The sequence below is a fragment of the Camelus ferus genome, chromosome 19, assembly GCF_009834535.1.
Source record: "Camelus ferus isolate YT-003-E chromosome 19, BCGSAC_Cfer_1.0, whole genome shotgun sequence".
NCBI classification, from domain to species: Eukaryota; Metazoa; Chordata; class Mammalia; order Artiodactyla; family Camelidae; genus Camelus; species Camelus ferus.
Window position 1 is genome coordinate 1,632,766 of NC_045714.1, and position 23,910 is coordinate 1,656,675.

Here is a 23,910-nt window from a genome sequence, read left to right on the forward strand (position 1 = left end):
GAGTTCAAGTTTACACTCAGAGTTTATGACTAGGGCAAATCATTTCTCTCTCACCTGAAAAATGAAAACGGTATTCTGGCAGCTTTGTTGCCGCACAAGTAAGTGAAACCTTATTTGCCAGGCGTCAGGCATACAGTAGGCACACGATAGCTGATGACCTATAAAATAAACATGCTCATCTTTGGCAGCTCATAGTATCTTACTACGTCTCACCGTCTTCATTAAACAGACGGGAGGTCTGGCTCAGTTCTGCAGCGGAAGAGTAAGGAGGCGCAAAGGGTCCACGGGTCCCTTGCCGCCCCCACCCTGTCGAATTCTTCGGGTCGGACGCCTGGATGTGGCCGCCGGGCCCGCGTTCCACGCCCCGCGCAGGAATGTGGGACGCGAGCGGTGGCGAGGAGGGGGCGCTGACACTGAGGCTTTTGCGCTCCAGCTCCGCGGGCCGGCGACGCAGCAAATTCCGCGGCCACACCTGGCCTTGCAGCTGTCCCGGCTGGACCGGGAGGAGGATTCCCCAGTCCTCCGGCCGCCGGTCCCCGAGGGCACGGCGTGGATCCCCGGTGGCCAGGGGCCCGGATGACTGTGAGCACCGGGCGCAGGAGCATTGGGCGCCACCTCGGGGTTAAGCGCGCGGGATCAGCCCTACCCCCCTCCACCTACTCCCCTTCACTGGCCTTTTTGGAGGAGGGCTAGTCCTCTCTGACACGCAGGAGAATGAGTGGCTCCCTGGCTCAGCCCCCGAGAACACCCTACTCAGAATCCTTCCTGGGAGGGAGAAGACCAAGAGGGACCCCTCAGGGGCGCCCCTCTGATCTCAGGGTTCTGGGGGGTCCATGGGAAATCAGCTCCTAGGAGGTCTTACTAGGGTGAGGTGGCCCCATTTCCCTGAAGGGTTAAGTCGTGGTCTTCTCTCTGCCTCCCTCCCATCCCCTACCCACTACCCCAACTAGAGCACAGTGCAAAGCCCAGGGCAAAGCCAAGAACAATCTGAAGTCCTCACCAGCTCTGCAGCTGGAGTGGCATTCAAGGCCTGCAGGCAAAAATGGTCTCTGCTCACCTCTGCCCCCATCTCAACCACTGCCTTTAGCCTTCCCTAACCTGCCTTTTCTCAGCTCTTCAGAGGAACCAGATTCCCTCCAGCCTCAGAGCCTTTGCCCATGCTGTGCCCTCCCCTTGCCCTGCTGTTCCCCTGGCTCACGGGTATGTCCCACCTTCACCCTCCACTCATTCTTCTGTTCTCTGCTGAATCATCAGAAATTACTAATACCACGACGAATAGAGTGTCTTGAAAATTCTTGGGCCATGGCTCTTCCACATGAAGTTTAGAATCAGCTTCCCAACTTCCTCCAGAAACCTTGCTGGAATTTTGATCAAGATTGTATTGGATCTAAAGATTAATCTGGGGGGTAAAGGCAGTGGAAGCGATAAATTGGGAGTTTGAGATTTGCAGATACTAACTACTATGTATAAAATAAGCAAGTTTCTTCTGTATAGCACAGGGAGCTATATTCAATAGCTTGTAGTAACCTATAATGAAAAAGTATATGAAAATAAATATATATATGTATATGTAAGAAAACATTACGTAAAAACATTATGCTATACACCAGAAATTGACACATTGTAACTGACTCTACTTCAATTAAAAATTTTTTTTTAAATGAAGATTAATCTGGTAAGAATTGACAACACACACAAGTTCACTAAAAATGACATGATGTGAGTCCTGGAGTGTACAGAGACGAGTCACACAGCTCCTTCCCTCAAAAACCTTGTTTGCTCATGGTCTTCCTTCTTATTTTATTTCATTTTGTGGAGAAGATCTTATTGGGCCCATTTTGCAGATCAGGAAATTGAGGCTCAGAGAAATTACACGACTTGCCCCAGGTCCTATGGTGAGAAAGTGATGGGACCAAGACCCCCACCAACGTCTGTCTGACTCACAAATCTGCCCGAGTCAGTTAGTTCAGTCTGTGGGTTTGGTTTGTGTGACTCTGTTTGTGTGTTTGCATGCACCCAGAATGGAAAACATCTATATTTAAAGACGGATGTACTGTGGGGTTGAGTGGAAGTGCAGGCTTGTCTGCTGTATTGGATTTGACTTCTATTTGTGTTGATGGTGGGGTCCTTGGCTGTGTGTACACAGTGTGGAATGTTTTAGTGGGAGTACGGGGGATGATATTCATGTATTGGGAAGGAAGTCTGTGTTGGGGAGATGAAAATGGGATATTTTTCTTGGTGTGTATGTTTTTTCTTATGTAGCATTTTAACTTTAAACTTGTTGGAAGAACCTTTTTAAATTAAACAAAGGTTCTAAAAACCATCTAAAACTCTAAATTTTTATTAAGGTATAACTTAAAGTGCCCAAGTCTTAAGTGTGCAGCTAGATGAATTTTTCCATAGGTGCACCCATGTGATCACCACTTGGATCAAAGTATAAAGCAGATACAGCACCCTCAGTGACAGCAAGAACTCTCTCATGCCCCTCCCTCAGTCGGTACCCCTCAAAGTAGCCACTGCTCTGATTTCCATCACTGTAAATTAGTTTTTTCTGTTCTTGAGTATTTTCTCAATGGAGTCACATAGTGTTTGCTTGGGGAGGTTAATAGCTAACATTGAACAAACTTGCTTTGTGTGCTCTCACTTCCCGTATCTCACTGAATTTATCATAATAGCGAAATAATGTAGCACCTATTTATTGTTCCCATTATACATACGAGGAAACTGAGGCTCAGAGAGGGCCCATGACTTGCCTTGGGTCACCCAGCGTGGAGTCAGCAATCTAATGCCACCACTCTGGTCCTTGCCCACTACTAGAACATCCTACCTTCCTCTGGGTAACCTGCCAAAGAGGAGACATGGCTTACTGGATGCAAAGACAGCAGGAGGAGTCAGACCTAGGAGTCCAGAGGTGCTTCTGGATGTATTTTATTTTCCTAGCAGTCGATGCCTCTGAATCTGTCTTGAGATCTCTCCAACTCCTCCTCTGCTGGGTCAGGAACCCCCACCGGCTGCCCAACCACCGCTGTGCTGCAGAGACACACCAACCACAGGGGTCGAGTCCTGGCTCCTAGATTTATTTGCTATGTGACTGTGAGGAAGTTGTCTCCTTTTTTGAATCTCACAGCCTCAACTGTTGAAAGAAGGTTAAAATCCTCATGCAGGGTTAGGGCGGTAACAGACGGAAGGTGCCACTGTATAAATTACCACTGCTGTTATTTTTTAAAAAGCCTTTTTATTGTAAAATAAAACATAAATACAGAAAGTCATGTAAAACATATGTGGAACCTAATAAGATGAACCACCTGTTACCAGTCAGATCAAGAAGTCGAAGCCCCTCGATCCCAGCTTGACTTTTGTAGTATTTCTTTGTATTTCTTTTTTCAGTTTTATCACTCAAATGCCCCTCCCAAAACAGTAGAGTCCTTAAAAAAAAGTCCATGCTAAAAAATATGTATCTTTTGAGTCTCTAGTGATTTCTCCCCCCTCTCTCTTTCATTTTCTTACAGTTTATCTTTTGGAAGAACCTGGAGCATTTGATCTGAAGAGTTTTAAAGTGTCTGGATCATCGCTGTTATCTCTCACATATGCTCCCCTCCTTCCAGCTTCCTCTCTCCTTTGCTTGGATTTGGAGTGACATAGATCTGGGTTGCAGGTTTTTCTTTTTCCTTTTTTTAAACAGAGGTACTGGGTATTGAACCCAGGACCACGTGCCTGCTAAGCATGCCCTCTACCACTGAGCTACACTCACCTCTAGGCTGCAGTCTTGAGCCTACCAGTTGCTGTGTGAACTTGGACAAGTCACTCACCCACTCTGAACCTCTTTTTTCAACTGACAAATGAGGGGCTGACCTAGAAGATCTGTGAGGACCTTCCAACTTTCTCAGTTTCCTCTCTCAAGTCTCCTATCTCACAGTCCCTTCTTCTCTTTTCAAATCTCTCTCTCTCTCTTTTTTTTTTTTTTTTTTGGTTTTGGTTTGGTTTTGTTTGGAGGAGGGGGAGGTAATTAGGTTTGTTTGTTTGTTTGTTTGTTTGTTTATTAAATGAAGGTACTGGGGATTGAACCCAGGACCTCATTCATGCTAAGCAAGACACTCTACCACTCAGCTATTCCCCCCATTTCTCTTTTTTTCACATTGAAGTATAGTTGATATACAACATTAAATGTTACAGGTGTACAAAATAGTGATTCCAAATTTTTAAAGGTTATATTCCATTTATAGTTATTATAAAATATTGGCTATATTCCCTGTGTTGTACAACACAATCTCTTCTTAAAAGCAACTTTACTGGGTGGAAAGAACACTGGGGTAAGAATCAGAGACCTGGCATTGGGATCCAGTTTCCACTGGGACTAGCTGTGTGAACTTGGGCAAGTTACTTAACCTCTCTGAGTTTCTACTTCCTCATCTGTTGAATGGAGCTCCTGATACCTAATCCATAAAACTGGAACAAAACTTGAATGAGATCATGCCCCTAAAGCATATAGTGCCTGGCGCCTAGTATGTGCTGAATAAATGTTAACTGCTACTGTCACTAGTAGTATTATTAGCTGTTATTATAATTAACAGTGATTGCTTACCCAGGCATTGTGTCAAGTGTATTAATTCATTTAATCCCTGCAACAATGTCATGAGGCAACCCCAAATTATAGATGAGAAACCAAGGCACAGAAAGGTTAAGTAAGTTGCCCACGGTCACACAGCTAGTAAGCCATGAACCTAGGCGTCTAGATCCAGAGCCAGCAATGTTAGTCACTAGGATACACTGCCTCAAACATCACTGCTGTCGAGAAGACTTTCCCCTTTCCCCTTCGCTTGCCCAAGATGAGGGAGAATTCCAGGAGGGGTGAGGATGAAGCGATAGCTGAATCCAGTGTGATAAAATCCAGGGGTAAGATCCTAGCGCAAGGCATTCATCTGAATCTGGGCCATCCCTGGTTATTTCCCGCCTCCACCCTTCACATGTTTATCCACAGGCAACCTAAGTGAACCTGGGAATAGGCTTAGTCAGCGAGGACGGCAGAGAAGGTCCCACCTGGTGGAGCAGCCAGGCGTGTCGCTGCGTGTTTGCCACCAGGGCAGTCTTCTGGGTTTCCGAGGATGTGTGAACGTGCAAGATAGGCGATGGTGATTTTCTATGTGTGGTTGGACTGAGGGGCCGTACTGTCCTCGATGTCTGTCCCCCTGTCCCTGTGGAGAGGCAGCGTGACCAGCCTGCCTGGGTGCCCATCCCACCTCTGCCACCCGCTGGCTGTGTGACCCCAGGCAGATGACTCAGGTCTGTGTGTCTTGGCTTCCTCGTGGAGAGAAAAATGGATACAATGACAATAATAGCACCGACCTGATAGGGTCGTTCTGAAGACTGAATGACCTCATTCAGGTAAAGTGCTTCAAACAGTGCTGGGCACTAGGAGCAAATGCACACAGCTTGTAGGTCTTAAGCTGATTAAACATGTGAAGGGTGGGTTTCTGTATATTTATCAGGGGCACCTGAGGCCGTCCAGTAGAAAGGATCTGAGGGATTGGGGAAACCAGCTGTCACTATGACTTGTGGGAAGAGACTATGTATGTGTGAGGGTGTGCATGTAAGTGTGTGTGCACAATGAATGTGTGTGCATTCTCTAAATGTTGGAGAATGTTCACCGCCAGAACCCCAGTGACCACACAAACAAGCTCCAGGCCTTAGGACAAGTCACTGAGGCTCTGTGTCCCCATCTGTCCATGGGTGCGGTTGCTGCCTCAAAGGCAGCTGTGAGGACCAAGTGAGTCATGGATGTAATGCTCTGAACCATTACAAGTGCTGGGTATGGGGGAGAGGTCCGTGTTAAGCTTTCTGAGGGAGGAGAGCATAATTCTTGGCACTCCTGGATTTGTAAGTGCCAAGGCTCTTTGCGTCTGCCTCCTGGGGGCTGCAGAGCGCCCCCTAGGTTGTTGTAGATCCCAGGCAGAAAAGCCCACAGTCCAACTGTTCCAGTGGCCCAGAGAAGGATAAGGACTTGCCCCAGGACACCCAACATCCTGGAGGCAGAGAAGGGGCTAGATAGGAGCTAGTCCCTCCTGTCCTTCTGGTGTGATGAGAAAGCCCTGTAGAGGTCAAAATTAGGAGCTCTCGACCCCCACTGCTTCTGTCTGCCAACCTCCCCCAGTATCTAGCAGTCAGCGCCGGGGCTGGGGGAAGCTGCTCCAGCGGGAAGGTGTGTGCTTTGGCAGCAGGCACTGTCTGGGCCGCGGAGGCTGAGGCTGGGCAGCTGCCCGTGATGGGAATTCCATGTGTCTGGGGAGGACCCTGCTCCAGTAGCCCAGTGCCAGCCCCCAACCCCACATCACCACCTAGGCCAGAACTCAGCTTGGCACCCAGAGACTGGGTTCTGCCTAGGGATTCTCAGAGGTCTCTGGAAGAGGAGGCTGGGGGATTACAAATGCTTCAGCTTTGGTGTTTTTATATAGCATCTTTCTTGTAAGTCTGTCTCCTCCTGTTGCAAAAGTATCACTTGTTATTTGTAGAGAATACAAGTAATCAGAGAAGAGAAAATGAAATTCTTTCTTAACCCTGAAGTGTAGCAACTCAGAAACCAAAGGGGCTTTGACACACACACAAACACACCCCTGCATGTTTACCCACGTATCCACGCACACAAACATATGCCACAGAAACCATCCTAAGCACGTGCATGTAGATGCTTGCACACTTATACAAGCACACAGATACTCACACAAGTACACACACAGGTACAGACATCCACATGGTCATGTACATGTCTGTACACATATATGTGATCACGAGCCCTCCATGGGCATGTGTATGTCCGTGTGTGCTTGCACACCTATAACATAAACACATTCTCACAAGTACACGTGTGTACGCACAAGCACACGCACGTGCACACACGCAGTGCTGCACATATGTGAGTTCATCTAATCCTTGCATCAATGCCATAAGGTAGGTACCATCATTTCTCCCATTTTATAGGTAGGGCACAAATGACTCAGTAACCTGCCAAGGACACCTAGTTAGTGCGTGAAAAAAAGAAGTTAAAAAAAAAAGAATGTTGGTGGGGAGGGTAATAGTGCAGTGGTAGGGTGTATGCACAAGGTCCTGGGTTCAATCCCCAGTACCTCCATTTTGAAAAAAAGTTTAAAAAAAGAAATAAATTTCAAAAAGAACAACAACAACAACAAAAAAACCCAAAACAAAATAATGGGGATTTGAACCCAGACCCATGGGCTTAATTAGGTGGACAGCGTTTTGTTGGAGCGCCATGGTAGGGAACATCCTCCTAGGCTTTTTCCCCTAATGCATCTATGTTTGGTTTGTTTACAGAAATGGCATCCTTTTTACATACTGGCAGGGCCCAGGGGTCACACTTAGTTTTGAATCCTGGCTCTATTAAGGCTGGCTTGACTTCGGGCTGTTCCTTCACCTCTTTGGGGATCAGTTTCTTCATCTATAAAATGGGGGAGCAATCGTATCTGCTTCTGAGGGTTGGCTGAGCTTGTATGTGTCAGGCACTCAGCCAAACTCATTAGATGGAGCCATATTCAAACTGCCAACTCTGGGGCTGAAGAGTTTTGTGGGGGAAACAGTCAGAAAATACCCTGGATGCAGAGTGGCCGGAGTGGTCTGGAAGGCACAGAGAAGCCTCCGGATCTAGGGTCTCCCAAGAGGAGATGGTATTTTGTCCTGGAATCCCTGCCTTGACCGCATCCCTAACCTGACCAGCAGCTCAGCCCCAGCCCTGCACGGTCCAGGTGGAAGCGGGAACAGCAGAGGCGGGAGAGGGCGGGAGAGGAAAGCCCACAGACCGGCAGGCGGAGCCTCCTGACCAAGTCTGGCCTGGCTGGAAGGGGAGGGGGCCGTGGGCTGAGACGTCAGATGCCATCAGCTCCCGAGGGACTGTTAAAGTCGTCGCTGTGCTGCCAGGCGGGCCAGGGTGTCTGCAGAGGGCGTCTGCAGAGTTCCTCTGCCTCCTCAGCAGCTTCCTGCCACCCGCCTGGGCTGCCCATGCTGGGTACGCGCCCCCGGGGAGCCCGCTGCCTGGTCCCCCGGACTCCTCTCTCTGGCTCTCCTCTTTCTGGCTCTCCTCATCTTCTCTGTTCTATGTTCTCTCTCTCTCCCCCTCTCTGTCTCTCCCAGGTTCTTGCTATTTTGGGCCCTGTCATTGTCTCTCATTCCCTCTTGTATCTTTCTACCTTTTTACTTCTTTCATGCTTTTTCTCTGTATCTCTTTTTTTCAATCACCTTTTCATCTCCCTCATTTTCCTTTTCTCTCTTTCTCGTTTTTCTTTCTCTCTGCCTCTTTCATTCTCTGCATTCTGGTTCTTACTGTGTCTTGCTCTCAAGCCCCCAAACTGCAGCAACTCAAGGACAAGCGGGCCCTTCACTATGCCTTGGGGAAGGTGGGCACTGCCCCTTGGCGGGCACCAACGGAGCCCACTGGGAGCAAGGGTGGGGAAGAGGGGGTCCAAGCTAGGGAGAACTGGGGTCCGTCTCCTGGGCTGGTGGGATGGAGCCCTGGCTTTGAGTGGCAGCCTCATCTAACCCCACGGCCTGGTCTGGATTTAGCCACTGTTGGGGGCATTTTTTCCTATTGCCCCATCCACTCAGTCCACTGGTGGGAAGGATGGGATATTGTGCCCCTAGACTACAGCTGAGTCAGGAGGTCTTTGCCAAGTTACCAGTAGTTAGCATCCTCTGGGTGGTGATGCTGGAGAACATTCAGGGTTTGGTGCCCTCATGCCCACCCCCTCCAGGCAGCCGGCCCTGACTGCACAAGGCAGACGTGTGACCTCTCCAGCCAGCTATGTCCCTGCTGCCTGGCACCGTGGGCTTGGCAGGCCTGTTCTTCTGGGCAGGCCAGACAATGAACACCTTGATGCCCAATGCCACCCTGGCACTGGCCCAGACCAAGGGCACAACTGTATGGCCCCTGAGTGGCCTGGGGGTGCCCAGGTACCTGTGGAAGCGCCACATCTCCGCCCGGGACATGAATGCCTTACTGGATTATCACAACCACATCCGGGCCAGCGTGCACCCACCTGCTGCCAACATGGAGTTTATGGTGAGTCCCCATGCCCTCCCCAGTGCCCCATCCAGTAAGTGCCATCGAGTCAACATGCCCCGGAAGGGCTGGACCACTCAGGAGCCTGGCCTCCCTAGCCAGTATCTTGGCATCTAGGGAGGAAGTAGTCTGCTCATTTTATAGATGAGAAAACTAAGGCAGTTATCCAAGTCCTTTCTGGAGGCAGGAGCAGAGGACTGCGATCTGTGGAGCATCTTCTATGAGCCAGGCACTACGTGTAACCCTGAGGGGCCTCCTCTTTGTTCAAGGTGGGAATGAACTCCATTCTCCAAATAAAGAAACCAAGATGCAGAGAATTAATCTGCTAAAGGTCACTCAGTTGGGATTCCAACCCAGGTCTGCCAGCTGCTAAGGTTGCAGTCTTAACCAACACAATACCTTTTCCAAGAATTTTGGCTTCCCATTGGGGACTCACAGCGGGTGGGGTGGCTAAAGCTTTCCATGCTATTGTCTCTTTGCCCTCAGGAGTTTGATGGACACACCCAGATTGTCCTCAGCTAGCCTGTGGAGGTAGAATTTGGAGCAGTGGGGTCTGGTACCTGAAGGGTCTCGGGCTAAAGAGAAACAGCAGTGACCCACAGAGGAAGCTGGGATGTTTTCCCTCAAAGGGACAGGGACAGGGGCTCTCACCCCAGCCCCCAAGAAGCTGGACTCCTGGAGCGGAGGAGGGAACTTTTCTCTTTATCACAGCCCCTCCCCCAGGACCATTGTCCCAAACTACCCTGGACAGATAGGCTTCCAGCCCACCTACCGGTTTCTTTAGGGAAAGAGATTGTCAGTCTGCCTCCTCTAAGACAAATACGTGCTCCCTGACAGCCTAAAAATTCTTATGCTTTTGCAACGTGTCCATTCAGTTACCTACTAGCTCCTGTCTGGAGCCAGGCTCCACGCTGAGTCCTGTGGACACACACTGCCGAGAACAGGGTGGACAAGGTCCATTTTAGTGGGGATGATGGAAAGCGAAGACTGACCACAAAATTTACGTATAATAAGACGTCAGGTAGCAATATGGTGTTGGGAGGAGTGGGGGACAGGAGCCCAAACGGCAGGCAGCTAGAGGTGGGCGGGTCGCTTACTTGTTCATTAACTGACTCATCCATTGATTAGCCCAGCGCCTGGCACCTAGAAGGCCCTCCAGTTTTCAAACAATGACACATTTATTGAGCACCAGTGTGTGTGTGCCCCCACCCCCCCCAACAACAGGTGTTTAATTATTACATCAATTGTGGAACAGAGAGAGGCAGACATCTCAGCAGGGGGTCCCAGGAGGGTCAGTGAGCCCCGGTTTGATGTTAGCATGTCCCTTCAGCTCGCCCCGCCCGTTTGCGGCACAAAGGAAACATTCCTCTACTTTCCCACAAAATGTGTGAGTCTGACAACCCTGGGGAGAGGTCTGGACCACTCTTTGGGGGCCCCCATTCCTTTACTAGCCGGCTTCTGCCCACAGGACAGGTATCTGACCAGAAATTTCTTGCTCCAGGAGTCCTTTCTCTCCTCCAAGACAGTTCAGGTCCCTTACCACATTCTCACACCCCCCAGGATGGCAATGATTCTTTCACGTCTCATTTCCTTGCTAGACTGTGAGTCCTTGTTCAATATTTGCTGAATGAACAGATGAAACGAAGGAACGAACAGTATCTGAGAGAATCCCAGAAAGTCAGAGTGGAAGGCGACTAGTATTTTTTTAATGGATGCCTCTTCAGGTTATAAAACCTGGAAATTAGGAAGCTGTTAAGAAGGATGAGGAGGGTGATCTCTGTGTCCTGATGCAGAATAATCACTAAGATAACCTATCATGTTAAGTGAAAAGAGGGGGTTATCAAATAGAGTGTCTGGCATCCAACAGTTTGTCCAAAAAATTTATATATATACATAATTATATATACTTATAATTTATATACACACATAATTATCATATGTACATATTATGTAATATGTAATTATTTTATGTATTACATATGATATGTATAATTATACATATAAAACTTATGTACGTATGTATAATATGCTTACAGGTGTAGAATATTTCTGGAACAGGACACAAGAAACTCACAGTGATGGTTACCCCCAGGGTCAGGGTGGCTGGAGGGACTCACTCAGGACAGAGATGAAAGACTCCACTTTTCCTCTATCTTACATATTAAATTTGTGCATGTTTTCACTATTCAAGAAAAAAAAAACCCTTTTGAATTAAAAATTTTTAATGTTAAAATGAACACATTTTAAAAATAAAATAAATACAATTTAAAAATCCATTGTCTTCCCATCACCCTGGGTGCAGTCACTTCTAGGGATGCTGGGAACTCCCGGGCCAGTACCCTGGGACCCTGCTTGGAGCAGAGAGCCCCAGGCTTGAAGCCAAGGGAGAGAAAAAGGGCATCTGGCTAGGAGTCAGAAACCTAGGTGTGGATCTGGCTCTGGTGTGGACTTGCTGTTGACCTTGAGTTTCGGTCTTCTAATTTATCGGGTGGGTTTGTTGCAGGGTTCCAAGGAGACGGGGGGTGGGGGAGTAATGGTACTGTGTACGTGCATCTCTAGACACTGTCGAGATGATGGCAGTTGTTCCCCTGGGGAATTTCATGACCTGTCTTTTCTCCGAGGTCTGGGATGAGCAGCTGGCCAGGTCTGCTGAGGCCTGGGCCACCCAGTGCATTTGGTCCCACGGGCCCCCACAGCTGATGAGATACGTGGGCCAGAACCTCTCCATCCATTCTGGCCGGTGAGTTGAGCTCTTCCTTCACTCGCTCATTCAACAAGGTCACCGAGCACGCTGGTGGCAGAGTGACTTTTCCTCCATCTTCTCTGCCTCCCCAGGTACCGCTCGGTGGTGGATCTCGTGAAGTCTTGGTCTGAGGAGAAGCGAAATTACTCATTTCCGGCCCCGAGGGACTGCACCCCGCACTGCCCCTGGCGCTGCAGTGGCCCCGTCTGCTCCCACTATACCCAGGTACCCTTTGTCGGGATGAGGGGCTGATAGAGAACAAATCCTCTACCTTAGGAGAAAAAGAATGTTGTGGGCCAGAAATTAGAAATAAAACAGAGGCTCCTAGGGACTTCCTTTTACATACTCAGCCTGTTCCTGGAAAGTTGTGTGAGCACTGAATTGAGTGGAACTGACCTCGTTTTGAGCGTCTTAGACAGTCAGACCATATTGTTTGACCCCAAAATGGAGATGTTTGGTCTGACAAGTTCAAGAGTGCATTCAATTTCAATAGGTTCAAACATCTTCTCTTGTTTTCTGTTTTCTAAGTTTCTTGCTATCTTAAAAAAAAGAAACACCAAATAAGATTATAAAAAATTATAGTATATTTGGAGTGCTAATATTGAATATGTTACCACTTACTACACATAAAAATACAACACAGTATAACGTTGCAAGACCTGGGACAGAAACCTCCAGTGGTATGACGAATGTCTTCTTCCTGTCCTGCCGATCTCTCTGTGACTCATTTGCAGTAAATGTCAAAAATCAAAGTTTGAGACCCTCTAGGAAATATGCGGCCTAAACCAAATGTCCTTCCTTCATTTTATTACCATGAGATATTATTAACTTCATTTTACCAGAGAAAAAGCTGAGGCACAGGGTGGTTCAGTGATTTGGTCAAAGAAACACAGACAGTGATATTGAGATTCTGACCCAAGGCTGTTTAACGCCAAAGTTTGTGTTTTAACCTCCAACACAACAATGATTTTTAAACACTAGTTACTAGGGAAAAAAGAAGGAAATCTAACAGAACGGTATGGTAGGGTGGGTATAGCTCAGTGGTGAGGCCCATGCTTAGCATGTAAGAGGTGCTGGGTTCAATCCCCAGTACCTCCATTAAAAAAAGAAAAAAAGAACGGTATAGAAAATATTAGCATGTATCACGCATGGTAAGATTAAATATTGGTCCATAAAACTTTTGTTCCAATTGTGGGGTTGGGGTGTGTGTGTGTGGGTGGGTGTGTTGGTACACAGGGTAACAGTATAAAATATATTCCTTATTGTTAATTGTAGTTAAAAAAAAGGTTTGAGAAAGAATATATTACAGTGTGCCTCCAGTCCCGCCACCTTGAGACAGGCAGACTGCCTCCTCCAGGAAAACCTCATCTAATGCATCCACCCTGAACCAAGCCCAGGAGCCGTCCGGCCCCAGGCCCTTCTCACAGCCTCCCCTGTCTTTGTCCCTCCTCAGATGGTGTGGGCATCCTCCAATCGGCTGGGCTGTGCCATCCACACCTGTAGCAGCATCAAGGTCTGGGGCAGCACCTGGCACCAGGCTGTGTACCTGGTCTGCAACTACGCCATTAAGTGAGTGCAGCTCTGGGACGGAGACGGGCATCTGGGGCAGGAGGGTGGCCCCTGAGGTGCGGCAGGCAGAATTCTCAGAAAAGGAAGACACACAGGACACCCTGCCTTCCTCCATTCTAAATAACCTTAATACTTCTAGAGAGTCGATCAAGAATCCTTTTTTCCTTACCCAAGTTTCAGAATCGATTGGGAGGTAGAGGACCAAGGCAGGTGGATAGGCAGTCTCACTGATGATGTCAGTAGTGGAGAATGTGGCTTCAATCTGCCAGCCAAGTGGGCTTGCAAATATCTCACTGTTGAACTAGACCTTTAGATCCATTGGCAGACCACACTGGACAACCACAGGCCTCTTCTTCTAAACACAGGGCCAGCCCCTCTAAGCTTACCGCAAGAAACAGAGCAACCAAGAATGCATGCTCACTGCAGGCAGGCAGATCCCAAAGGAAAGAAAGGAAGGATGGAATGAGCTTGCTCAGACTCTCCAGTCAGCTTGGTGGGAGAGAGGACAAGCATGGTCTTCATACCCAGGTCTCCTGGAAACACGGAGAAAGGAGAATGGGAATTCCCACACAATGTGACAGTATACAAATTTGCAAACGTTACAGATGCTCATACAAAAGCAAGAACGGGTTCTAAGTAAAAATGATATTTAGACTTTCAATATTACATCATGATAACTGCCTTTTACTCTCGTGTAGCCCTTCATCATTTACAAAATACTTTCACCTTATTATCGCATTGAAGAGATGAAAGACAGAAAGAAGGAAGGAAAGAGGGAAGGACATCTGCAAAATGGGAAGAAAATGGTATCTACTCATAGAATTGTTGAGAGAATTAAGTGAGCTGTCCCAGGTAATGCCCCCAGGCGCATAATAATTTTGGAATGCTCGTTGGTTCCTATTCTTCTTACTAGGCCTGGGTTTCTCAGCTCTACCACGTACACACTGAAGTCTTTGGATAAGTCATTTCCACTCCGTAGGTCTCAGTCTCCTCTTGTAAAATAGGGCTAATCCTACCTGCACACATGGCTCCGTTATTTAACCTTCGCTGCATCCCTGTGAGGGAGGAAAGTCTAATGGTTTTACAGATGAAGAAACCGAGGCTTACAAGGGTGACTTGGTCACAAGCAGTGCTGAGACTTGGAAATCTGTGCGAAGGTGGCTCATGTCACCGACCCCGACCCCGCCTCCCTGCGACCTTTTCTCTTCCAGGGGTAACTGGATCGGCGAGGCACCGTACAAGATGGGGAGGCCGTGTTCCGCCTGCCCGCCCAGCTACCAAGGCAGCTGCAACAGAAACATGTGCTTCTCTGGGCTCAAGTTCAACCGGCTCCCGCGGATCTGAAGTTTCTCTGGGCTCCAGCAGGCCTCCAGCTGGGTCTGACCCTCCAAGACTCCCTTCCCAGAGACCGGGTTGTTTTTTTTTTTTTTTTAAGGACATGAGTGGGGCTCACTCTACCAATCTGAATTTTCCCTCCTGATTCCATTTCCTAAATGTTCAGCATGTGCCAGAAGAAAACAGCCTCCTTCCCTTCCTTCTTACCTGTTACAACTATTTTTTCTCTGGCCTCCAGGAAAGAGGCCTGAGTCTTTAATTTACTCAGTCCTCAGAGAGCCAGGGCTGGAAGAAGCAGTGACAGCAGTTTTGTGATGCTCAGGCCTCAAACCCATAAGTCTTTGTCCATCCAATAAAAGGTATTCATTAAATAATCTTGATCCTGAAACCTACCTACATTCATCCAATAATAGCCAACCAGTTTCTTGGAGCCTTGGAGGACCAGTGGTCCCTGTCTCTGAGTTGGGACCATTTCAGGTCAACGCTTGTAAAAGGTAACTGAAGGGAAGGTATCGCTCAGCGGTGGAGTGCATGCTTAGCATGCATAAGGTCCTTGGTTCAATCCCCAGTACTTCCATTTAAAAAATAACAATAAAAAAAACCCAATAATAAATAAATAAACAAAACTAATTACCTCCCTTGCCAAAACAGAGCATTTAAAAAAAAAAAGATGATGCTTAAAAAAAAAAAAACCACCCTGAAATTAGCTTGTGGACATTCTATCCTCATTGCATGGGCACAGGCACCCTTTTCACAGATGGGCACACTGAGGCTTAGCAAAGAGGTATGACTTACTGAGAGCTGCACGGCTTGTCTGCAAAGGCACCCAGGTTGAAGCTCAGGCTTCACAAGCCCTTCAGGTAGTTCAGCACCTCTCTGAATGCTCAGATCTGAGAAGTGAAAACAGAAGTTGGCCCGAGGGAACTCTCTCTTTAATTTTTTTTTCCTTCCAGTCACTGTCTCTCTCTGCCTTGGTCTCTCAGTCACCTCCTTCTCTGCTCTATCTCTGTCTCTCTTTCTCTCCCTCTCTTTATTTCTCCTGCGGAATCTCATTCCCATGAACCATTTCCCCTCTCCCCACCCCACCCTACCCAGTTATCATAACACACAAAAGTCCTTTTGTCTCTGGAGATAGTAAAATCTCTCCCTCAAACCTTGCCCTCCAGCTGGGGCCCACTCCCTGCCGGCCTGGAGAGAGCTCCATTTAAAGACTCTTGAAAACAGGCGCCTTCCCCCAGAGTCCCTACATTGTTGTGGACAGAGTGAGTGTTCTTCCCTCTTGGTCATTCCCACCTGCACTACAACCTATGCATGTCAACACCGCCTCCCTCTGCCCTCAGTAAAGTCCTTTGAGATCCCCTGCAGTGGCTCTTTCTGGTCCTGGTCTCGGCTCTCAGGAGGGTCAAAAGAGGAGAGAAGGAAGTTTATTAGCGGAGATGGAATGAGGGGCAAACCAGCTCAAGAGGAAGATCCGAGGATGGGCTAACAGCCCTTCAGCCCCTACTTTGCACCCGGCACGTCAGCTAGATGACGTGTGCATGTGTGTATATGTTATCACTCCATTTTATAGCTAAGAAAAATGAGCCTTAGCACAAGTGCTTATTTCTAAATGTTGGGCATGCATGAAGTAAGAGAAACAAGTACACTGTTCTGAGTTCATTATTCTCAGGTTATATCCTTCCTACGTTTTTTTGGCGGTGGGGCAGGAGGGTGGTTAAAGTCCCCTTTCATATATTACATAATGGTAATAATAAATGTTAGATTTTCTTTAAAAATTATTAATGTCCTTATATTGGGGGAAAAAACAACTTGCCAACCCTACGTCAAATTCCCAAAATGTTCTGGAAATTTAAGTGGCATGTGACCCCTTGGATTCAATGGCATGTATAAAGTCACACGGCTGGTAAGGAGCAGACGTGGGATTTGAATTCAGCGCCACCCAACCCCAATGCCTGTGCTGTTTTGACTGCCCCATGTTACCTTCCTGTGTCCTGAGTACCAGGATAATGAGAATTAACAGCCACTGGCATTTATGAACTGCTGAGTACACACTTAATCTCACTGAATTATCACAGCTCTCTTAACTGTTCTTAAGTGTTTCTATACCCATTTTACAGACATAAAAATGGAGGCCACAGAAGCTGGGTTTGAATATGCTCTGCATGACTCCAAAGCCCAATATCTTAACCCATTCACTCTCTTGCCTCTCAGCTAAGAAGGGAGAAACTCAGGGATTGAAGAAAGATTGAGACAAAAGATTAAGCAAAAAATGCCACTGGGAATTCCAGATGACCTCCCTGGTTCCCCATTTCTGAAACTGCCTCTGGGAAGAGCCCAGGTCAAAGGAGAAATGAGGCAGGTGGGCAGGCTTGTGTCTACCATGCCTTGGACCCTGCAGACCTAAGGACAGGGACTCCGGCAGTGTCCTGGCTTGGTTAAGCTGCTGTTCCAACTGAAGGGGAACTTTTGCTGCAAGAAACCTGAAACAGCTTTCAGCCCTCTGCAGTATTTTATACTCTCTGAAGATCTTCATCCCCCAGTTTCATCTGATTGCTCATTTGCTTACACATTCACCAACCAAGAGGGTTAAGAGCACAGACTCTGAAGCCAGACTGCCTTGGTACAAATTTAACTCAGTGGCTGAGTGTGCTTGGGTGAGTCACGCTCTTAGAGCCCCAGTCTCACTTACAAATGGGGACACTAAATAGTATCTGTCTCAAGAGGCCCTTCAAAACCTTAAATGAATTCATGGAAAGCGCTTGGAACAGTACCTGGTGCTAGTGTAGACAGCTACCTTAAAAGTTCACCATCAGGAGGGAGGAGAGGTGATGGAGTCCCTGACATGGAAAGGAAGCTATGGAGGGAGGGTTTTGTTTTGTTTTTAATAAAAGAGACACTGTAGTCCATTTAAATATGGATAGAATTCTGCTTCTAGAAATTTGTCCTACAGATATACTCCCCACGTGTGGGTCAAGACATTTGAAGCTTACAAAGACATTCACTTTTTGTAAAGGCAAAAGCCTGGAAACAAGCTAAGTGTCCAGCAACAGGACACTAGTAAAATCACTTATGGGACATGGACACACTGGAATACTACATGGCCACCAGAAGAATGAGGCAGGCATGCTGGTACTTAGATACTAAGAGGGAAAAGCAAGTGGCAGAAGAGTGTGTTTAATATGTCCCCATGTATTTATATGCACTTACATGTGTGTACACCTTAGTCAGCTCGGGGTGCCGTTACAAAATACCACAGGCTGGGTGGCTTAACCAAGAGAAAAATTTTTCCCCCAGTTCTGGAGGCTGGAAGTCCGAGCTCAGGGTGCCAGGATAGTTGAGTTCTCATGAGAGCTCCCATCCTGGCTTGCAGACAACCACCTTTTCATTGTGTCTTCAGGTGGCAGAGAGAGAGAGAGAGAATAAGAGAGAAGGAGAGCTCTCAGGTCTCTTCTTAAAAGGACATGAATCCTGTGGGATCAGGACCCCACCCTTATGACCTAATTTAATCTTAATTACTTCCATAAAGGCTTTATCTTCAAATACAATCACACTGGGGGTTTGATCTTCAGCATATGAATTTTGGGAGGATAGAGATCACTCCTCTGTAGTGCATATGTATGTAATTTCTGGAAATGTATACAAGAATTTGTTTAAAAGTTCAGTAGAATGAAATATAGGAACTAAGGTAGGAGGAAGGCTTATTTTTCATTATATGCTGTTTGTACAATTAAAAATTTTTTTTTTTAATTTTTCTTTTTTGGTGGGGATAGGTAATTAGGTTTATTTATTTATTCTTAGAGAAGGTACTGGGGATTGAACCCAGGACCTCAAGCATGCTAAGCATGCAGCCTACCACTTAAGCTATACCCTCCCCCTCCCAATTTTTATTTTTAACACATGAATGTGTTACTTCTTTCATTCACAAAACTAGTTTGAAGCAAACGAAAGCAAGAGGAAAGATCATGTCACATAGTTAAAGTTAAAAAGACTGACAACAGCAAACAGTGATAAGGATGAGGATGCAAATAGGGGTTCTCTCACCTTGCTGGTAGGAATGCAAAATGGTGCAATCGCTGTGGACAATAGTTTTGGAGTTTCTTACAAATTAAACCTATACATACCATATCAACCAGCAATTCCTTTCCTGGAAATTTAACCAAGAGAAATGAAAACATATGTCTACAGAAAGACTTGTACGTGAATATACATAGCTGCTTAATTTATAAAAGTCTCAAACTGGAGACAACCTCAATATTCATTACCAGGTGAATGGGTGAACAAATTGCAGTATATCCATTCAGTGGAATACTACTTGGCAAGAAAAAAGACAGGAACCTAGATGAATCTCACAAACATACTGAGCAAAAGAAGCCAGACACAAAGTAAATGCAGTCTGATTCTATTCCTATGACCTTCTAGAGAAGACAAATCTAATCTAGAGTGACAGAAAGCAGACCAGAAGTTGCCTGGAGTGGGAGGTGCCAGGAAGATTGATTGCAGAGGAATAAAGGGAACTTTTGGGAGTAATGGAAATGCTCTGTATCTTGATTAAGTTTATAGTTACATGGGTGTATACATTTGTCAAAAACTCGTAAAACTGTACACCTAAAAAAGGGTACATTTTATTATATGTACATTATACCTCAATAAAGTTGACTTTTAAAGTCTAAAGAGGGAGAGGTTGAATATATAGGAGAACTCACACTGGATCATGTGAGGCTCCTGAGTAGTGGGCAGAGGTAGGGTGTGGACCCGAGTGGATTTGGAGGGAAAGAGGGGAGCAGAGTGCAAATACAGGTGAATTTTTGTGGGGCATTGAGGCTGGTCCAGGTTTAAGGCTTCTGTTTTCTCTGTGAGGAAGGTAAAGTCTCAGCCTGCGGAGAATGAGGTAGAAAAGGTTTGAGGAGAGAAGAGATCTGAAATAGAGGTAGAAAATAGAAGAACAAGGAGGAGAGAAACAGGAGAGAAGTTCTGGGCAGTGTGGAGGGACCTGCCCCAGTGGGTGATCATGAATCTTTGGTGGCTGCCATCTCTCCCTCAAAGTAATATTTTTTCCAACAGTGATCGGCTGCTGGTGTGTAGGCATGAAGAAAGCCAGGTACTCAGGTTTATCCAGGCTTGGGTTTTTCTCAAGTGGTTAGAAGGAAAGGAACTGAGAGAGAAACTAAGATGATGGACTGTGGGCTTCAAACTGGACAGAAGGAAATGAAGACAAGAAGGTGCAACAGATTGGGAGGAAACAGAAGGAACAAAGGACCAGAGGCAACGCAGTGTCCATCCATAGGAGACGAGACATCCCCTTGAGGTAGCCAGGCGAGGACACTGGGAGAACGAGACTGTAGACAGAAAGGAAGAGATCGATTAGCTATTTTAGAAGTGGAGCAACATGTGAGGTAGGTTTCAATGGGGAAATGAAATAATGTACCCCAAACCATACAGCAAGACGATGGTGGACCTGGGGTTTTTGGCTCTTCTGAGTCCCATGTTTTACTGCTCCTCATTTGAGCTCTCCCCAACATGATAAAGACCTTCAGCTCAGAATCCCAAATCAGACTGTGAGACCCAACATTGAGATAAAAGAAATGGGACTGTTCCCAAAAAAGCCGAATGATAGTCTAGTATGCAAGACAGCTAAGAAGCAAGATGGTTCAGCTTTCCAAGGCAGGAATGCAGATTTCAGCAGTAGGTTGTGTTTTGTGTGGAGAAGGAGACCAAGGCCCAGTGGAGGGAGCAGGCAGAGTGCTTTTGACCCATGGGCTGGAGTCAGCCCTGTGTTTCTCCATTCCTCATAGCACTCACCATTTGTCATTACACCTTTGCAATAACATCTTTGAGTAATGTCTTTAATGTTATCTAATTAATGCCCATCTCCTCCATTACTCCACAGTTCCATGGATGCAGGCATGAAGTCTACTTTGCTTATTTCTGTATCACTGGAGTCTAGCATGGGGCCTGGTATACAGTAGGCAGTCAATAAATATATGTTAGATAAAGGGGAGAATGTGCATTGTAATTCTAACTCCTCTATGTACCAGCTGTGACTCCAGGCAAGCAACTTCTCTCTGTGCTTCAATTCCCTCACCTCACTTTAAGTTAAGCATGGCAATGCCTGTATGCCTGAGGCTCCCAGCATCCAGTAGCCGCTCAATAAGTTCAGCCCTCCAGCTTCCTCGTTTTCGCCTCTACCCCTCCCTCCTGGCTCATGCCACACCCATTGTTTGGAGCCATAAAACCCAACCCAGGTTGGACTCTCACCTCTCATCCCCTCCTGGCCAGTCCTTCCCCTTAAATAAGGGGTAGGGAGGGCTGGTGTCTCCCACATCTGGCTCCAGGAGCCCCCAACCCCAGAGTGCAGGACTAGGGCCCAAGTGGACCTCTGGTCTGGTCAGGTTGCCGTTACCATGGCAACAGTGACAGTCCCCCCCACAGGTTCCCTAAGTGACTGGTTACTCTTTAACATATCCACCCACCTTGGGTGATTAGAAGAATCAATAAGATAACCGGGCGGTGGCAGCTGGCTGCACTCACTGCATTGCCTTCCTGGTGGACTGGCTCCTGCTGCTGTTGTGTGTGGGGCCCCAGCTCCTCCATGCCCCCGGGTCTCCGGCTGGGCGGGCTCGGCCATGGTCAGTGTGAATGCGCCCCTCGGGGCTCCAGTGGAGAGTCCCTATGGTGAGTGGGGTCTAAAGTTGGGGCTTAGGGAAAGACTGGACATGGTGGGACCACCATCAAGTTTGGGAGACCATGGGATATGCCTCTATGTGTTTCCTAGGGTCCCAAAGACCCTCTCAGGGCTTCTCTGGAATGGCAGGAAGCCCAGGGGAGGCACGTGACTTGCTTCACTAAACTAAACTGGGGCATGGTGGATCTGGCACGCGAAATGCTCGGAGGGGCCGCTGGAGCCCCACGGTGGGGGCTTGGTTCACTTGCCTGCCCAGGGAGACAGCCTTCCTGGGCTGCATCCCAGGAGTCTTTCTGAAATTCCACAGAAGGTAGGGCTGGAAGCATCATCCCCACTTTGCCGTGGGGACAAGCTGAAGCCCAGAGAGAAGCTTGCTGGGCCTTGGGTCACGGAGCTGGCTCCTGGTCTAGGTGGGTTGGGACTGGAGGGGAGAGTTAGCCATCTCCTCTAATGAGGACCATCGGCTCTGGATAATTCAGCAAGGGGAAGCCCTTTAAAGCAACGCACAGCACAGGGTGTTGGAAAATGAGAATGGTCTTTGCTGTAAGTGTGAAACTTAGATGCAGGGTGTGGGAAGAGTTGTTGCTGACGATGAAGGCCCGGGGCTCTGCTGCTGGGGGTAACTCCAAAACTGGAAGTAACCCCAATGTTAGGTAGTAGAGGATGGATAAATAAAGCATGATGCTTCTTTAGGATGGAATGCTATCCCACTGTTAGAGAAAAAAATGCAGATATCTGTGTGCAGATAGAGAAGGACTTTCAAGTACGTTATGTGAAAAAAGGAGGCTGAAGAGCATATAGCATATTATATTTCTGATAACAGGACAGATGTACACGTATATATGCACACACACGTCTGGATTTGCATAGATTAGTGGAAGGACACAAAGAAACCAGTAACAGAGTTTTGTTTCTGAGGAAGGAGGTTCAAGAGAATGTTTGTTTTACTTTTTTTCACATTTTGGATTAAAAAAAAAAAAACTAGGTGCATTTTAGAAAATGATTTAAATCACGTGCATGCAGAGCTTGGCCTCTGGAATCCAGCAGATCTTGGCTCTTGTTCTGGGACTTTAGACAAATTCCTCATCGTTTCTGTGCCTTGGTTGCCTTGACTGCAGGGGAAACAGGGTGTCTTACAGTCTTCGTGCTGGACTAAAGGAAAGCAAGGTGTAAGCCCTCAGCCCCCGGCACATTGTAAGGACTCAGTAAATATTACTTAATTATCATCACTAGCTGAGGACAGATGGCCACAAGGAATCAGAGACCGTTCTCCTGATTGGTCCAGGGGATCTCCTTTCTTTGACCCACCATCAAGCTGGAGTATGTGATGCAGTGGAAAGAGCAGAGGCTGAAGAACCACAAACAGCCTGGGGGACCTCTCCCACACACCGGCTGTGTGACCTTGGGCAAATCACTTCCCATCTTTACAGCTATTTCCTCTTCTATAAAATGGAGAGAAACACAGGACCTATCTCATAGAGGGCGGTGGTTTGAGGAGATAGCATAGCTCAAGGGGCGGGAATGCCTTAGATGCTTCATCCAAGGTCGAAACACAATTTTAAGACTTGGTTGACCCTGTGGCCAGAGGGAGACTCATCAGCTCCCAAAGGGTCAGACAGTCATCTTCTGGGGAAGGAGAGGTTCAGGTCCCAAGCCTACATTAGGTGTTAAGAGAAGGCCCCATAGAGATCCTCCCAAAGGATAAATATTTATTATATAACAAATGGAAGGATGGATGGATGGATGGTTGGAGGGATGATGGATGAAGGGATGGATGCTATACTATGACTATTACTTCATTTAATTCTCAAAATAGTTGTCTCAGATAAATAACATAATCTCCAAGGATAGAAGAGAAAACTAAAGTTTAGGATTGTTAAAAAAAAATCATCTGCTTCCAGACTTGACATAGTCCATCTGTGCTTATGCTCTTGACAAAGCTACAGATATGGCTGGGCAGAGAAAGAGGGCTCCCGTGGCCAGATCTGCAGCATGCATTAACAATGAAAGAGAACTGTTGTCCTTGGACAGTGGGTATTTATGTGTGTGTGTGGGGTGAAATATTGGTTAAAAGATCCTGCTTTTTAGAAAAAATAAATCTGTGTTAGCATTCTGAATCTGCCTTTTTTTTTTTTTAAGCTGTGTGACATACCCTTCTCTGAGTCTTAGATATTTCATCTGTTAAATAAATTAAGGATGTCTGATGGGAAGCTCTGGGAAAGTTTATGCACTTTCTGATAAAAAAAAAAAGAACACACATGTTTTGAATAAAACCCCTTTCTCTGGGATTCTTGACTGGGGATCATAATAAGCTTCGAAGGTAGTAATCACAGAGGTAAATTGCTGTAAGTTGCTGGGTAAGGACCATGGTTCATAGCAGAGCCTCGGGAGAGACAGTGAAGGGCAGAGTTGTGGCTAGGATCACATGAATTAGCACGGAAGTGCTTAGAATAGCGCCTGACACAGAGAAAGCACAGGATAAATCCCAATCCTTAGTAAGACCGTCATTAATGAGCTGAT

The 23,910-nt window shown here is 47.0% G+C and overlaps 2 protein-coding genes and 1 long non-coding RNA gene across 9 annotated transcripts in view; 2 read left to right on the forward strand and 1 right to left on the reverse strand.

The window, feature by feature from the left end:
- Positions 1 to 7,471: 7,471 nt before the first annotated feature.
- On the forward strand, positions 7,472 to 14,774 carry R3HDML (R3H domain containing like). Its single transcript, XM_006193502.3, has 6 exons — positions 7,472 to 8,011; positions 8,754 to 9,061; positions 11,683 to 11,801; positions 11,897 to 12,029; positions 13,258 to 13,373; positions 14,585 to 14,774. Exons 2-6 carry the CDS (start codon positions 8,804 to 8,806, stop codon positions 14,715 to 14,717), a joined length of 759 nt encoding a protein of 252 aa, XP_006193564.2. The 5' UTR covers positions 7,472 to 8,011; positions 8,754 to 8,803; the 3' UTR covers positions 14,718 to 14,774.
- The window catches only part of LOC106730822, a 37,109-nt gene continuing 24,461 nt past the window's right edge, over positions 11,263 to 23,910 (reverse strand). Inside the window, exons 3-6 of one of the 7 annotated variants that reach the window (XR_004312939.1) lie at positions 15,504 to 15,598; positions 13,795 to 13,906; positions 12,201 to 12,339; positions 11,263 to 11,931 (exon numbers count right to left, since the gene is read on the reverse strand). This is a non-coding gene — a long non-coding RNA (uncharacterized LOC106730822). Of the gene's footprint in view, positions 11,932 to 12,200; positions 12,344 to 13,759; positions 13,907 to 15,503; positions 15,599 to 23,910 lie in introns of all 7 variants that reach the window. The other 6 variants (XR_004312935.1, XR_004312938.1, XR_004312937.1 and 3 more) reach the window with 6 other exon arrangements.
- Positions 21,232 to 23,910, forward strand: part of HNF4A (hepatocyte nuclear factor 4 alpha) — a 57,239-nt gene continuing 54,560 nt past the window's right edge. Inside the window, exon 1 of the mRNA XM_032461210.1 lies at positions 21,232 to 21,380. Within this exon, the coding sequence (XP_032317101.1) occupies positions 21,332 to 21,380 (49 nt within the window). The 5' untranslated portion in view covers positions 21,232 to 21,331. The remainder of the gene's footprint in view (positions 21,381 to 23,910) is intronic.

Bases quoted from the DNA above. Each gene is read 5' to 3' on its own strand.
- R3HDML (XM_006193502.3), top strand. From the start codon at position 8,804: ATGTCCCTGCTGCCTGGCACCGTGGGCTTGGCAGGCCTGTTCTTCTGG. The intron at 11,802-11,896 runs GTGAGTTGAGCT...CTGCCTCCCCAG, and splicing joins CTCTCCATCCATTCTGGCCG to GTACCGCTCGGTGGTGGATC. The intron at 12,030-13,257 runs GTACCCTTTGTC...GTCCCTCCTCAG, and splicing joins TCTGCTCCCACTATACCCAG to ATGGTGTGGGCATCCTCCAA.